The sequence below is a fragment of the Hyaena hyaena genome, unplaced genomic scaffold (assembly GCF_003009895.1).
Source record: "Hyaena hyaena isolate Hyena2069 unplaced genomic scaffold, ASM300989v1 scaffold_151, whole genome shotgun sequence".
Taxonomy (NCBI): Eukaryota; Metazoa; Chordata; class Mammalia; order Carnivora; family Hyaenidae; genus Hyaena; species Hyaena hyaena.
In genome coordinates this window covers 1,110,958-1,128,385 of record NW_024080783.1, presented here as the reverse complement: position 1 = coordinate 1,128,385, position 17,428 = coordinate 1,110,958, and the positions used below count along the sequence as shown (strand labels likewise).

At 40.0% G+C, this 17,428-nt stretch overlaps 1 protein-coding gene across 4 annotated transcripts in view; it reads right to left on the bottom strand.

Annotated features, from left to right (window-relative positions):
- The window catches only part of GOLGA1 (golgin A1), a 53,045-nt gene that overhangs the window by 34,781 nt on the left and 836 nt on the right, over positions 1 to 17,428 (bottom strand). For all 4 annotated transcript variants that reach the window (XR_005529626.1, XM_039239016.1, XM_039239018.1 and 1 more), the window contains 9 exons: positions 17,318 to 17,367; positions 16,159 to 16,450; positions 10,181 to 10,271; positions 8,124 to 8,198; positions 7,074 to 7,171; positions 5,659 to 5,691; positions 2,348 to 2,476; positions 1,848 to 2,017; positions 1,249 to 1,360 (listed from right to left, as the gene is read on the bottom strand). Coding sequence is in view for 3 of the 4 variants with exons in the window: in XM_039239016.1 (XP_039094947.1) it covers positions 1,249 to 1,360; positions 1,848 to 2,017; positions 2,348 to 2,476; positions 5,659 to 5,691; positions 7,074 to 7,171; positions 8,124 to 8,198; positions 10,181 to 10,271; positions 16,159 to 16,293 (843 nt within the window). In the remaining variant the exon portion in view is untranslated. The remainder of the gene's footprint in view (positions 1 to 1,248; positions 1,361 to 1,847; positions 2,018 to 2,347; positions 2,477 to 5,658; positions 5,692 to 7,073; positions 7,172 to 8,123; positions 8,199 to 10,180; positions 10,272 to 16,158; positions 16,451 to 17,317; positions 17,368 to 17,428) is intronic.

Sequence of the window (17,428 nt, the reverse complement as noted above, 5' to 3'; positions counted from 1 at the left end):
AGAGAACTCGAGATGCTGGCGAGGATGTGGAGAAACGGGCACCCTCCTACACTGTTGGTGGGAATGTAAACTGGTACGGCCCCTCTGGAAAACAGTGTGGAGGTTCCTCAGGAAACTAACAATAGAACTCCCCTAGGACCCAGCAATAGCACTGCTAGGAATTTACCCAAGGGATACAGAAATGCTGAGGCATAGGAGCACGTGTACCCCAATGTTCATAGCAGCACTCTCCACAATAGCTAAAACATGGAAAGAGCCTAAGTGTCCATCAACAGATGAATGGATCAAGAAGATGTGGTTTATCTATACCATGGAATACTACATGGCAATGAGAAACAATGAAATCTGGCCACGTGTAGCAACATGGATGGACCTTGAGGGTGTTATGCTGAGCGAAATAAGTCAGGCAGAGAAGGACAAATACCATATGTTTGCACGTATAGGAGGATTAGGAGGAACTTGACGGAGGACCAAGGGGGAGAAGAAGGGCGGAAATGGTGGGGGAAAGGGAGAGAGGCAAACCATGAGAGACTCTTGAATGCTGACAAAAACTGAGGACTGATGGATGGGGGGGGGGGGGGGGGATGGGCATGGAGGAGGACACTTGTGGGGATGAGCACTGGGTGTTATATGGAAACTAATTTGACAATAAACTATTTGTAAAAAAAAAAAAAAAAAAAAAGAATGCAGGGGCCAGTAAAGCTAAATGTCCTGCAATGCAAGGGACAATCATACAATTATTCTATTCAAAATGGTGAGAAGAAACATACCACCGAGAAACACTACTCTACTGTCAATAACAATAATTTTTATTCTTCTTTACAGTCTCAAAGCTTAGCCCACACCTGTAATAGGAGGGCAATAAATGTTGGCCCAACGAACAAATGGAATGTAATGATTATCATTTTGAACAAACTGGATTAGGCCCTATCATCCATGACGGTTACATTTTCTTATGTTTGGTGTCCACCGTGTAGTAATTTAAGACCAACGTGAGCAGATCAAATGGCATGCTTTTAGAATTCCAGCCAAGACAATACTGACCTCTTCTGTGAAGCAACCTTTGTTCAGCCATGTGGCCACTTCCACGAGAATGTACCCTGGCTAGACCAGGAAGTAAGGCAATGCAGACAGCATGAGAAACTGAAGTTTTAGCAACCACTCTGAGACTAAAATTTCTGACAGATTCAGTTTCTACCCCATTCATGAATCCTAGCAACCTGGATCTGCTCCTAGTACTCTGCTTACCTTCTGCAAATCCATGGAAAGCTGCTGAATGGATGCTTGGAGCTCTTGTTCCTTTTGCTCCAGGGCTGCAATCTTATTTTCTGCACCTGTTTTTGATGCTGTCACATGATCTCTTCATTGAAAGAAAGCAGACAATAAACACATTTGGAAATTTCATCTAAAGGACACTCTCCTACAGGAGAAATACAGATGGCTCTTTATATGTCAGGGCTGCAAATGTTAGCCACGTGCAGATTATCAATGGAAAAGACTCCTTGGCTCTTTCTGAAGCAGAAGCCCAAAGAGAAAAATTCCACCCAGGTTTAAGCAAAAAAATCCCAATCTGCCTTTGGTTACTCGATAGCTTAGAAACAAAAACATAATAAATTGCTTCGCAGGCTTGGAAGCTGAGCTCAGGCAGGTGAAGGGGAGTAAAGGTTTGGGGGGGAAGGGTAGGGAGGCAGAGGGTCCCAAGCCCTGGGCTGGTAAGGACAATCCAGAAGCCTTTGCCAGAACTGAGATCAGAAAGTGTTGCAATGAGCAGTGGAGAAAGGCAGGCAAGCTATAGCCAGAGCTACACTAACACCGCTTCCCATGGGCCCCACAGACCAAGCAAGAACCTCTGTTCTTCCAGCGCTGAGTAGTGTCTCTGCAATTCTTCTAGCTTCTGACTTAAGTCTGATGACATCTGATTGGAGGTTATCAACTCCTCCTGGGTGTGAGTAAGTTCTCTGGTTCGTGCCTCCAACTCTTGCTCCATTTTCCCCAGACTTTCTTCTTTTTTTAAAAGCTGATACAAAGATATAAAGTTTCACTGGGCCACTACCAAGAAATACTACTAAGACATATTTTTAAAAATAGACACCAAAAACTCAAACTTTTATAAAATTTTTGTGAGCTTTAAGAGGACTTAAATGCCTAGTACTATAAAAGAAAGAAAAGGAAAAGGACACACATTTCAAACAGAACCTTCTCACTTAATAAGTTGAAAAACATACAAATATGATTAATATCAAAGACTACGAGGGTATGTTTCTCAGCCATTAGAGAGTGAGGACTAGTAAAATCAGAGTAATTAATCATCTCTTCAGTACTCAGCTATGAAAACAAAAATGCGCACCATGTGCTTTACTTTACTTAGCTCCTGCTGCTGGAAGCCCTCTAATTCATCCATTTCATCCCTCCTTTGGAAAAGATTCAAACTCTGGTTCTTCATTTCCTGTAACTGAGCAGTCAGAAATCTCTTCTCCTATTTAGAGGAAGAAGGTGATTAAGACACCAGAAGTCCATATTATAGAAGCAGAATTTTTTTTTTTTTTTTTAAAGATTTTAAATATTCCCTATACCCAATGTGGAGCTTGAACTCATGACTCCAAGATGAAGAGTCATACCCTCCACTGACTGAGCCGGCCAGGCATCCCCAGCAAAATCCTTAATAAGTGAAAATGATTTTTAAAAATCTCATCAAATATACAGTAGACAACTGTAGATAATGTAGACAATGGGAAGCTTTACAGTGATATGACCAAAATGGCCTTTTCTACAAATTTCTTTAAGTTAAAAATAAATGAGTTTTTTAAAAAAATTATTTTATTTTTTTAAGTAATCTTTATAGCCAATGGGGGGCTCAATCCCATGACCCTGAGATCAGAGTTATGTGCTCTCCTGACTCAAATAGGTGTCCCCCCAAAATAAAAAATAAATGTTTTAAATGATGGCTGTGAATAAGGGGAATAAGAGCAACTATTTCTTAACACTTTAAAGTTTTTAAGTTTGGGGGGCGCCTGGGTGGCTCAGTCGGTTGAGCGTCTGACTTTCAGTCAGGTCATGATCTCACGGTTCGTGGGTTCAAGCCCCGTGTCAGGCTCTGTGCTCACAGCTCGGAGCCTGGAGCCTGCTTGAGATTCTGTGTCTCTTCTCTCTGCCTCTCCCCTGCTCGCACTCTCTCTCTCAAAATAAATAAACATTAAAAAAAAAAAAGTTCTGAAGTTTGATCAGAAATTCCAGATATCCATGTTGCACATCTATTCTTGGTGACATACTGAACTGGTTGAATGGTATGAATAACTGGTGTGAGATTGAGTACCCTGAAAAAATGAGATGCATTTAAATAGAACTGATGTCAGCAATTTCAGTTAGGATGTCAACAAACTTTAGACATGACCGTGACTGGTGTCAGCAGGTTACAATCTACTAATGACAGCTTCCCAACCAAGATAGATTCTCTTAAGAACAAACCCTGCCTGCTGCTGCAATTTCCAATTCCTGATTGAAAAGAAATCAAAATAGTCTAAAAATAACATTTCCAAAAATTACAGGCTTCAAAGACCTACATAGATGTCTCATTGCTCTTTCTGGATCTAAAATACTTCTCAATCCCTCCTTTGGTGGAGAAGTGGGGGGGGGCTTGCCTCAGTGAGTGGAAGTAGGTTTTATTTAGTTCAGTCCTACATGTATCCCCCTGCACCATAATTTTAAAAGATATCAATGAGAATTTCAACTGCTACAATCTTCGGAGTTTAAGAAAAGTTTAATCTAACCCATACTTCCATATTTAAGAAGACTATCATTAATACCATGTTCAGACTTTTTCTTAATGTCTATTTTTGAGAGAGAGAGAGAGAGCGAGCACGTGCGCGAGCGGGGGAGGGGCAGAGAGAGACAGAGACAGAGAATCTGAAGCAGGCTCCAGGTTCTAAGCTGTCAGCACAGAGCCTGACACAGGGCTCAAACCCATGAACCGTGAGATCAGAACCTGAGCAGAAGTCAGATGCTTAACTGACTTAGCCACCCAGGCGCCCAGATTTATTTTTTAATGTTTATTTATTTATTTTGAGAAAGAGAGAGAGAGAAACAGAGAAAAAGGGAGAGACAGAGAGAATCCCAAGCAGGCTCCATGCTGTCAGCTCAGAGCCCAGTGTGGGGCTTGATCCCACGAACTGTGAGATCGTGACCTGAACCAAGATCAAGAGTCAGCTGCTCAACTGAGTGAGCCAGACTCAGATTTTTTTTTCAAGTGCAAGATTCTTTAGGAAATAGCTTGACTTTTCTGTAATTCTTTCCTCGCATAAATACATCAAGCATTCTTTTTTTAAAAATTAATTTATTTTTTAGTGTTTATTTTTGAGACAGAGAAAGACAGTGCAAGTGCGGGAGGGGCAGAGAGAGAGAGACAGACACAGAATCTGAAGCAGGCTCCAGGCTCTAAGCTGTCAGCACAGAGCCCGATGTGGGGCTCGAACCCATGAACTGTGAGATCATGACCTAAGCCGAAGTTGGATGCTTAACTGATCTACCCAGGCTCCCCAGTCAAGCACTGTTTAACTGATAGCTTGATAATCAGATTTCTACAGAACAGACACAGAGAATTGCTGGTTTAACTTGACATTTTATCCCAAGAATGCAGCAATAAAACTCACCTGTTAATAAAATAAATAGTAAATCTATTGTGCAACTAAATAAATCAATCCAAGAAATAATTTTTCTACCATGAAGAGTAACATAGAAGTATTCAATGAAAACAAAAAAATGAAGTAGGTAGCAGCATATAATTTGGGCTGAGGGGGCTGACTTTGAAATTAAAATGTTTTTCTAACTGTAAGCTTGAAATTTCATCTTCCTGTTCATGTCTGGGAGCCAGGAATACATTACATTAAGCACCTACATGGTGTTACACAAGCTATGATGCTAGAGTAATCAATTTTTCTTATCTGTGTTTAGTCAAGATGTACTCTTATCTGCTTAATGCTGAGCCTTGAAAAATGCCCTCCTTCTCACCGCCTCCTCAAAAATTATTCCTAACGTTACCACAGTGCCAAGTAGGGCCCCAGTCGGAAACAGATGGCAGTCTCAGATGGAGTATTTTGAAAATAGTTTAATAAAGGGACTTTTGAAAGCTGTGGGTGGAATTAGAAAACCCAAAGAGATGATGTGTTAGTAGCAGTTGGGCACGAAGGGGCAAGGGATTAGGAGGTCCCAAGAACCCCAGGGATATTCCACTGAAGCTGTGACCTTTGGCCATGGGATACAACCAACCTGAAGGGATCCCACAGGGAGAAGGCGGGGGAAATAAACATTCTGACCACATTCTTCTTCTGCCCATCGTTCTTTTGGAGTTCGCCACTGGCAGAAACAATGGGAAGCCAGAGGGCTATGGAGCCCTGCTGATGCAGTTTCTAAGAGCCTTCAGGTACAGAGAGAAAGGTACGAGAGGAGTAGAGAGGATATTGGGAGGGGAAAACAAAAGATATCCCGCATGCCCATCCGGGAAAGGAGAACACATGAGCTTTTCAAGTCAGTGTCTAATTATCCAGGACCTTGAGGCCAAGAGGTGATAGAGCCATCCATACACTGGGTACTGGAGCAACCGTTTTCTCAGCCCCAAGAACAGGCCAACATTCATAGTGAGACAAAAATAAAAGATGAACTAACCTTTTCAAGCTGATCCATTTTTTCTGACCATTCCTAAAACAAAACAACAAAAAAAGTACAGTTTCCAGGGAAGAGTATCAGTAACATAAAGATTTTCAGAAAACAAAACCACCTAACTCCCCCTGAAAAACAAGCAAGCAAGCAACCAGAACAGCAAATGTAAGAAATCCCATAAAGTTGGCTTAGTATTAAGAAAGCCAAGAGTCCTAAAAGGAGGAGAAAATGAATTTTACAAAAAATTCTAGAACACAAATAAAAGCCTGCAGATTTTTCTAAGGAGAGCACGCAACAAAGCTGTCATGTGGTGTTCTGAAGCAGCTTTTCAGTTGATCCCTAAGTGTTTTTCCATGAGTGTTGTTATTATTTCTTGGGAGTGGGTAGCTGGGACCTGCTGGGTTGGTAACTCTATGACTGATGTTTAGAAATTAATTTACTGAAGTTGAGGGGGACAGTCTTCACCGGCCCCTGATCATTTTTTCCTTCTTATCTTGATTTTCCCAGTATGTTTTGTGCTCTCTGGGATAAGGCATAAGTTAAAGGAAAAAGAATTATGCCCCTTGTTCACAAATCCTAGAACAGGAGGAAAAAATAACCACTGGTACAAAAAAACCATATTGTAACTGTCTGCAATCAGAATCCACCAATTTTAGATGATTTCTTCATTTATATACATTCATACCATATTTATCCACTAAGTATTGGGAGTGAGGTCTTTCTCTGGCTAGCAAATGTCCCAGACGACTGATATTCACTTTAAAACCAACCAACAAGCCAACCACCCACCAACTGTAGATGAAATATATATTTTCTTAAGTGAAGCATAATATATTGACCCTGTCTTGATAAATCAAGATGATCACAGTATCTTGATGTTTATCTTAAACTTAAAATGTCACTGAAATATACTTCGTAATTATTGCAATAGCTAGTAATAGTACTATTTTCCTTTCTTATTCCAGCATCTGTCAATGAATGGTTCTAGTGAGATTCCAGGAGTCCTTTTCTGTTAAGCTCACTGGGGTTTAAGAAACTAAGGTTGAAGGAACTGGGGAAGAGAGGTTAAGAACTATATACATCATAGAAGCTGGTTAGCTTGGAAGCATTTTCCATGATGTATCATGTTTGGGGTCTAGGCTTCAAAACAGGCATTTAGAGGACAGAGGCCGTTTTCCTTCTCTTGGGATATGTGGCCAAATTAGGACACACGATTTCCCTCTCCCTTATACAAAGCTACAGAGAATGATAGAATGATACTGTCACATTCTAAACACATTTCATGATTACAACTCTAAATTATATAGCATTCCTTCTCTCCTAGACTGTAAATATTTTCTACCAGGTTTATGTCATGATTTTTGAAATCATGTCACGAAGTGAAATCTTTCCACCAGTCTGGGGCGTCACATATAAAATACCTGGTCCTTTCTGGCTAATGCCAAAGCCAGTCCTTCTGCCATTTTGGCTCTGTTGGCTTGGAATGTCTCATTCTGCTCTTGAAATTTCCGCATGGAAGCTGTTAACAAAGAGGCTCTATTTGAGATACGGAAATATTGCAGAAACGGCATGACAAACAGCCCAGTGATTACTTTACAACTGTCACCTAACAAAAGAGATCTAGGTCACATAAGTGAATAATGAGACTGGGAAAAACCTGATCCATCTCAAATTTCCCAGAATCTCTGGACCACAGCTGGTTTTTCTGGTGCTGGGTTTTTTGTTTTTTGTTTTGTTTTGTTGGGGTTTTTTTGCTTTCTGTTGTTTTGTTTTTGTAATAAGCACATATATACATTTAGGTAGATGCCAAGAGGTAACATTTTCAATGGCACAATGACAGAACATGAGTTGAGCAGGTTGCCAGAAAACGCTCATGCCTTTGCTAAGTGAAGATTACTGCCGCTCTCAGAATTAAAAATAAAAATCAAAACTTGGCAAAACCAAAAAAAAAACCTTTCTTTTACTTTGTTTACTTAAAAAAATTTTTTTAATATACGTTATATTAACAGAAAATAACTTTCTACTTGTTAGCATCTTTCTTGGCTTGAATCCCAAGGAGAATATACGAGTTAGGATAGACTAAAAACTGCTCCACTGTTGGAGGAGTGAAGACAGCTGAAGAGTTTTCCCATTACTGACTCCAGCAGCATGAAGCTACAGCTCAAACCAGTCTCCTAATCAAGGTGTGAGGGCCAGGCACACAATTTTACTAAAATCTAAGGGCAGCCAATAAACTGGATGAAGACAAGCTGATACACATGATGACCTCCTAAGAAGCATGCCCATAATGCAACATAAATAGCAACTGTATGCTTATAAATATCAGACAAATGTTATAGCAACCTGATTAAGAAGTACACTTACAAAGACTGGAGTTACGATGAAGGACAAAGTTATCCATACACTATTGTTTCATTTAAAAAAATATAAACCCTAAGAAGATTGAAAAAAAGCAGGAAAAAAATACGTACAATCCTGGTGTTTTTCTAACGCAATTTCAAGCTTCTCTTTTATCTTCTGCAAGTTTCGGACCTGTTCAGCATAGTCTTGGGTGAGGAGGGTGACGCACATACCAGGAATGGACAAACATCAGGAAAGGAAGTTAATTAAACAAAAAAATGAGTGAAAATGATGATGATTTTCTCAACCTGAAAACCATTGCTGTTAAGGAAAGCTAGGCAGACAGCCTCCCGTTAACAATGAACAACACAGGCAAACAGGTATAGTACAAACTATCCACGGTGTAAATGGTGCATACAAACAGGCAGATTTGTTCAGCCTGGATAGGGAACAAGAACTGGGCCTGATCTGGTCATCAGAAATGGCCTGCTCATTACTTAATTTCGAATCTCAGTTTTCACTTCCCCTTCCAGTATTAGCAATAGGATAGGTCAAAGGAACTCACTAAGTAGCTCAGTCCATACAACTGAGGAACAATGGTTAGGGCAATAGCAAACACCTTACCACAGTATGGTCTTTACCATGAAAGTACTTAATTCTCTAGAAAAGTCAGCTTCTTTTCTACACAGGAAATGAGCTTCCTATGCCATATGAGGGGTGAAAGTCAGAATTAATTACCTGGGTGGCCAAAGAAGATAGTATGGAATAGTGGAAAAGTAGGCAGCCTTTAGTTCATTTCCCAACTGTCAGTCCTTAGCTGAGAGACCTTAAGCAAATTATTGATCCTAAGTATTAGTTTCTTTACTTATCAAAAATGATGTTAATTGTACCTGCTTCAAATGTACTTTAATAAACAAAGTGTTTTAGATGTCTTAATTAGATGGTGCCAGAAGCATTCGACACAGTGTTCAATAAAAGGGAGCTGCTATTATTGTTGTTGTTATTCATACTGAACCCGGAGGAAAATACCCGGGACATCACTGGGCTCAGTAGGTGTCTGTTCTCTTCCCTGTCTCTCCTCTAACTTAAGTCTAAACTACTCTTCCTTCATATAGTAGTGAAGGCACATGGTATTTTACAGCTTTCTCCCCAACATTAAACAAATGTAAAGTTATTTCACCTGTTACTGATATTACTTACAGGTAGGCCTAACAAGACAGTCACAACTGAATTTAAAGAAGACTGTAGTTAAGAGTACGGACTTTAGCAAGCAAATCTGGGTTTGGATCCCAGCTCTACAACCTACTTGTGTGACCTTAACTTCGTTCAGCCTAATAAGGCTGTAGTGAGGATAAAATGAGATCATGGGTCAGCTGGGAGCTGGGAGCTGTGCTATGGACCTGTGGTAACCTCACAGACACAAATATTTCACATACAATTTGGTGAATTCTGTAGTCTACTGCTTTCACTCCAATAAAATGTGTATAAGGCCAAGGGACAAAAAGAAACACAGAAGCCATTGACCACTTCACAGGACGAAACTTTCAAAATGTATCCACTGGCAGAAACCAAAATAAAAACTCACAACTCTATCACAAACATGCCCTGCCAGGCAAGGATATGATGGAAGTTGTGTTAACTGTAAACTGCACACAAAAGACATAATGAGAGTTACAGCTTCTATACGGGTGTTGAATATCATTGAAAAGTGGCCTGAAGACCCAGAATGACATTTACACAGGTGATACGTAGCTGCAGCAGGTGGCCATGTAGCACCAAACCTCTGGTGCTGAAGAATCCATCTATTGGCCATTCCTGTAAATACTATTCCCTACCCCTCTCCACTTGAAAGTAAGCTACGCTAACAGGTAAAAGATGGTCATAGATAGTCTATATATACCTTTAATACCTTTTATATCCATGGCTAGAAACGTCAGGAGCAGAAAAATGTAGGTTGTTGGGTTTTGTTTTTTTTTTTAACTTTAAAACTTAGTTTTGAATTTACACTATTTGGTACACTAATAAAAGGACGGAACGAAAAGGGTACAAATTGCTCCATTTTGACTAAGAAACATGTCAAAATATGTCAACATGACTATAAGGTTATACTACATGGCTATTTTATATACAGAGAAGGTCACCCAAGGCAAGTTTTCTTTGCTTGCTTTTTATGAATTCTTTGACATACCAGAGAGTCTGGCTTCTAATTTCCGTATCTGTTCATTCCTTCTCAAAAGCTGGGATGAAAGATCTTCTCTGGAGCTGCTTCCATCGGAAGCCTGTTGAAATTGACACAAGAAGAGGTCATATTCATACTTGGGTTTTCAGCAGTGTGAGACCCCAGTACTCAACCAGAAAGCACTAAGTCTTATGTTAGGTTTGGTTACAGTTTTTTTTTTTTTTTTAATGTTTTTTAATGTTTTTTATTTATTTCTAGGAGAGAGAGAGAGAGAGAGAGAGACAGCGTGAGCAGGGGAGGGTCAGAGAGAGAGAGAGTCACAGACTCTGAAACAGGCTCCAGGCTCTGAGCTGGCAGTCAGCACAGAGCCCGACGCGGGGCTCGAACCCACGAACTGCGAGATCATGACCTGAGCGAAAGTCGGACGCTTAACCGACTAAGCCACCCGGACGCCCCAGGTTTGGTTATAGTTTAATCGTGATCATTGAAGAGCTTCTTAGAGTACCTGGGTCCTAGCTTCTCCACCTGTAAAGTAGAAGCAACACTATCTCCTATAACGTGAAGGAGACAGAAGATGCTAAACTGATAAATTATGTTTGTGTGTATGCATTGTATTGCGATAAGTGGTGGTAAACAAATCCATTGTGATCATATCACACCAAGTACATAAAATACAAAGAATATATTTTCAGTGATAAAAAAGAAAATCACTTTATTTTTTCCAAGGTAAAGTCCTGGGATAAAGTGGAGAAGGTTCTTTAGCAAGGGATCAAAGGCTGGTGAAGAACTTATCACAGATGTTGAAAAAATTTCAGTATCTTCACCTAAAATGCATCAAGGACTTTAGTTAATAATATGGATTTAATAATCAATATATTAATGAGACATCAGTTTTCCCCAATCTATTTTAAAATGTATGAATACTCCTATTACTTTGAGAACTGCTTACTATTGCTAATAAGTAACTCTATTTTCTTTCGATTTTAAAATTTTTAAAAATACAGAAGAGTAGAGAAGACGTTTTAATGAATGTTCTCCACCTACTTTAATAATTGATAACATTTCCCCATATTTGCTTCATTAATTTTTATTTTACTGAGGTACTATACGTAACAGACATTTCATCCTAAATACTTTGATAAACATTTCTACAATTTAAGGTCATTTTCCTCTATAACCACAGTACCATTATCACACCTAACAAAATTTAAAATATTACCTAATACTAGTCTTTATTTATGTTTCCCCATCTTATACCCAAAATTATTTAAAAAAAATTTTTTATTTAATGTTTTTATTTTTGAGAGAGAGACAGAGAGACAGAGTATGAGCTGGGGAGGGGCAGAGAGAGAGGGAGACACAGAATTGGAAGCAGGCTCCAGGCTCTGAGCTGTCAGCACAGAGCCCGACATGGGGCTCGAACTCACAGAATGAGAGATCATGACCTGAGCTGAAATCAGATGATCAACCAACTGAGCTACCCAGGTGCCCCCAAAATATCTTTAAAGGTGGTTGAAAATTTCACTTTAAATATCCATTTATTTAGAATATTTAGACACTTGCCCAATCCAACATTGATCGAGATGTGGTAAAGTTTATAGTTAAGAGGCAGTCTCTGGAGGCGGAAGGCCTGGGTTAAAGTCCATCTTCACCACTTATAAAACAAGAACCTGGTCCAATTAGTCACCTTCTCTGTGCAGTGATTTCCTCATATGTAAACTATGACAACAAACAGGATCAATCTCACTGAGTTTCTATGAGAATTAAATAAATCAATATTTATCAAGTCCCTAAAACAGAGACTGGCATATAATTAGTTTTAAGACATATCACCTATCATTAGTAGCAGAAATGATGATTATCACTGTTTAGTGAGACACTGTGCTATGCATTGGGAACAGAGATGAGAGAGTCCCCACCCAAAATAGCAGCAGCTGAAGCAGCTACTATTATGAAATGGCTGTTAAGAGCCAGGCACTCTGCTAAGTGTTCTATTCACTGGGCAGAAAAGAGCTAACATCACAGGTCTGCGATCACAATCCTCAGCAAGGTCTGCTTGTAATGCTGGCCCTGGACTGGCTTTGGGAACTTAAGACTTTAAAAGGGTTTCCACCATTCCTGATAAGAATGGTTCACTGTACCTAATCTTGTTTGTGTAAAAAACGTGGTTGATGCAGAACACTCATTTTCCTTTTGGGAGTCTGGAATTGTGGTTAATTGCCATGGCTTGGCAGAGGGTGCCTATGTGAAGAGCCTCCAATAAAGTCCCTGGGCACGGAGTCTCTAATGAGCTTCCCTGGAAGTCAATATTTTACATGTCCTGCTACAACTCATTGCTGGGGGAATTAAGTGTGCCCTATGTAACTCTAGGAGGAGAGGACGCTTAGAAGTTTGCACATGGTTTTCTCCAGGCTTTGCCTCAGGAACCTTTTTCTTTTGCTGATTATGCTTTGTACCCTTTGACTGTAATAAATGACAGCAATGAGTAAAACCATGCAGCGTCCTATGAGCCCTCCTAGTAAATAAATGAACCTAGGGATGAACTTTGGGGGCCCTGACACATATATTTTAATAAAGACAGGTACAGTTCTAACCCCATTTTACAGATGTGGAAACTAAGGCACTAAAAAGTAAAGGTTCTTGCCACAAGTCACATAATAACGATGCAGCTGGGAAACAAATCCAGGTCTAACTCCTTAAGCTGACTTTTTTTTTTTTAAAGTAGGCTTTGTGTCCAGTGCAAAGCGCAATGTGGGGTTTGAACTCATGACCCTGAGATGAAGACCAGTGCTGAGATAAAGAGACAGACACTTAACTGAGTCACTCAGGCACCCCCTGACCTGAGTTTCTAACTGCTACTCTCTATTGCCTTTCATAAGGCTCCCAATTTACTGAGAAACAAGCAAATCACTACAACAATAGATGCCATTACAGAGGTTAAGTAGGAGCCAGGGGACTAAACTCAGCTCGGAGGGATAAAGGGTAGAGGGGGTGACAAGGGAAGGTTGGGCCAAGGGGGCTTCCTGGAAGTAACATGTAAGCAAATCTTTTGAAAGATGCACAAGTCTGTCAGAGGAACTCAAGAGTGAAAGGAAGAGACAAGGGACATTCCAGAGAGAGGAAAACAGCAAGTGCAAAAATTTGTAGGCATGAAGGAATGTTGTCCATTCCAGAAATGCAGTAAGTTCAACATGGATGGTGGACAGGTAAGCTGTGCCAAGGCCATGACAGTTTACCACTACACTGAGTCTGCACTTCATCATGAAGGTGAGGGGGAAACCACTGAGGAGTCTGGAGAGCCATGAGCACATCTGCACTGGGGGATTATTGGAGGCAAAGAACCCAGATAAGCCACCACATTTGTCCAAGAAAGAAAGACAGCTTGAAATAAAATGGACGTAAATGTACTACTAGTAATGGAGTAAAGAGAGCAAGTTTGAGACATTTAGAAAACAGAAACGACAATACTTGTTTACTGGACACCAAGAAATGGAGGGAAGAGTCTAGAATGCTTCCAAAATTTCATGCTGGTGGCTTGGGGGACGGAAGTTGCACATCTGGAGATGGAATTAATGAATTCGGTTTTGTTCGTTTTAGAATTTGAGACACTAGGGGACGCCTGGGTGACTCAATCAGTGAAGCCACCAACTTTGGCTCAGGTCATGATCTCCTGGTTCAAGAGTTCGAATCTCATGTTGGGCTCTGTGCTGACAGCTCAGAGCCTGGAGTCTGCTTCAGATTGTGTGTGTGTGTCTCTCTCTCTGCCCCTCCCCTGCTCACACTGTGTCTAGCTCTCTAAAAAAAAGAAATAAACATTAAAAAAATATTTTTTAGAGTTTGAGACACTAGGGACATCTGGATGGCTCAGTCAGTTCAGTGTCTGATTCCTGATTTCAACCTAGGGTTGTGGGATCAAGTACAGCATCAAGCTCCTCACTGACTGTGGAGCTTGCTTGAGATTCTCTCTTTCTCCTTCTGCCCCTTCCCCACTTGCATGTACACTATCTCTCTTAAAAAAAAAAAAAAAAAAAAAAGAATTTGAGACACTAGAGGGAAAGCATCCAGTTGGAGAAATATTTGCAGTGGGACATCCAGGTCTGGAGATCAAAATGTGTACATAGTCGGGACGTCTAGGTGGTTCAGCTGGTTAAGCATCTGACTCCAGCACAGGTCATGGTCTGACTTCATCTCAACTCATGGTTCATGAGTTCAAGCCCTGCATCAGGCTCTCTGCTATCAGTGCAGAGCCCACTTTGGATCCTCTGTCCCACTCTTTCTGCCCCTCCCCCTCTTGCAAGCTCTCTTTCAAAAAAAAAAAAAAACAATTAAAAAATGTATACACAGTAAGTTCAAATAGATTTAGAAGTCTCAAAGGAAAGTATTTCCTGAATTCAGACCAACGTCTATAACTGGAATACCTTCAAGATGGGAGCCTTCATTTAGCATGTCACCATGAAGGGAAAGCAGGTACTGCTACCACAGAACTCAGCAATGAAACTATATCCTTCAGCCTAGGGATCAGATGTGCATTATATTTCCTGGTAAATATAGCAGCCAACAATTTAGATATGGTAATCTTATTGTTCCATCCCAATAACCTAATAGCTTCTGCAATGTAATCTGACCCAGGACAGGTAGTATAAGAAAAGAGGAAGACGACTCATGTGACCATGGAAACAACTCAAGCGTCTATCATCAGGAAAAGTCAGAGATAAATTGTGGCCTTGTTAAGTGCTGAATCTCAAACAAATGAATCACAGCTTCATGGACACAGCTTCAATGGAAAGAAGGTGAATTCAAAAAAAAAGTAAGTTCAAGAAGACTAAGGCATACCATTTTTATAAATTTCACAAATAATGCAACATTAAACTGATATAAATATGTACATATCAAAAAATGTATAAATATATACATATCTGGGAGGACATTTTAAAAATCAAGAGAATGATATATACAAAATTTGGGATGGGGTTATCTGGAGGGCAGGAAGGAAGAAAGGGAACTGGGAAGGAGCATACAAGTGGCTTCAACAGGGGGCCTCTGGGTGGCTCAGTTGGTTAAGTGTCCAACTTCAGCTCAGGTCATGATCTCACGGTTCGGGAGTTTGAGCCCCGCATCGGGCTCTGTGCTGACAGCTCAGAGCCTGGAGCCTGCTTCCAATTCTGTGTCTCCCTCTCTCTCTGCCCCTCCCCAATTCGTGCTCTGTCTCTCTCAAAAATGAATAAACATTAAAAATATATATATTTTTAAAACAAACAAACAAACAAACAAAAAAACAAGTGGCTTCAACAGTATCCATAATGTTCTACTTCTCTGGATAGGTGACAGATTAACAAGCATTCATTTTATTTTTATGCTTTATACTTTACATTTGTATTACATACATTCTTTTACATATGTATCAAGCATCATAAATCATTTTTTAAAGAAGTTATCTGACTTAAAGAAGATTCTATCATATGCCAAAAACGCACTTTTAATCCTGAGACTTGACATCCATCTAACACAAGAGCATCTTCACTTTTTGAAATCTTTCCAAAAACAAAAGTACTTTACAAATAAGGGACATACTGCAGTCATTGGTGTCATCTTTTCATCATCTTTCCCCATAAAATAGTGCCCTCTGGCTAACTCCACACCGTAACTCACAAACCTTGTCAAGCAACAGAGACTTAAAGAATATCTGTCTGCAGAGACAATAAGCCAAGCCTTTTTGAGAAATAAAATATAAAAGAAGATGCACACGGTATAAAAAGAGTAAAAGAGAACAATGCAGAGAATATGAAAAGGACTTGGGAAAAGTAGGAAAAAAAGAAATAGAAAAGTACCTTAGGGTAAGAAGAATCAAATATAGACTCTACATAATCTTGCAACTGTAAAAGAAAATATTTAAAAGAAAATCCAGGCACCCCCTAGGATTCTCTGAAATATTATTTAAAAACATATCAAGACTCTGCCAAATATTAAAAACTAGAGAAGATACTCACAAAGTCATCTCCTGAGTCAGCTCCCATAGAGGCAACCGATTCCTTGCTCACCGACCGTGGGATCCGAGTGGCACCTCCTGGCCTCTGGGCCACAGCAGTCTCTTCTGCTATTTTCTTCTTTAGTTTTGCAAACATTTTCGTTGTGTGGCTACCCTGCACTGATGACCAGCTTTTCAAACCACCACAGTAGTCTAGGGCTTAGGCCAGCAACCAGGACTTCAGAGATTGGTGCCTAAAAAGTTCCAGACATCCAAGAGCGTTGCATTCCCACTTAAATTATGGAACACAGTATCTATAAATCAGACGAAACAGAGATCTAAGTGAAACACAGGAGCAATTTCACAACTGAGTTGCTATGGCAAACTTCAGGTTTCAAAACGAAGTTTCCTAATTTTACATGTACATTTAACAGAACACAATTGCTAAACATTGAAAAAGCACCCAGGTGCTTCACATTCATAAACAGGTAAGGAAATCCAGTCTTGAGGTGGTGAGGTAATCTGCCAAAGAGTATGTGGTTAAGGGGCAGGGCTAGTACTTGAACTCAGGACTCTGACTCACAAGTCCTTACTCTTTCTTTACTACACCACGTTGGCTATAGCATATAAGACATGTTAGTAAAATTTTCCAGGGTACACATTAACATCACATCATGGCTTGGAATCCTTCCCCCGATATTAAGTTTAACTACAGTTTCCTTTTTTTTTTTTAGGATGAAGACAAAAATATGTAACTCAGTATGGGGATAAAGGTATAACATTCTAATGTTCTAGGATGGTTTGCAATCAGCTGTTGACTAGAAAAAGCTGACAACCTGGGGAAAGAAAACAACCCACAAGCCAGACACTTTAGCATATAGGCACCAGATACCCTTACACATTTCCTGGAAAAGCTGCATGGTTCTCTTTAAGGGTGATTAAAATGACCTGAAATCAGTTTTGTCTTCAGAATGTTTTACATGACATTCAACATGAGACTCAAATGTCGTTTCCTCCCAGTACTGTATGAAACTAATATTCTGGTTCCAACCTTGATTTCTATCCATATTTTGCAGAGGATACCTAAGCTCTGCCCTGAGATCTACAAATGACTTCTTACCACTTCAGATTATCCATTTAAGTCTGGACAGTTCTTCAGTGTCTGTAAACCACCTACTCACCTGGCTTATGTGCCAGATTTAAAACAGCTTGGAGGTCAAAGCATTCTGTCCTGCATGAAAACAAAGATAAAATGCATTGGGTATTTCAAGTGTAAGGCCAAAATGTTGAGG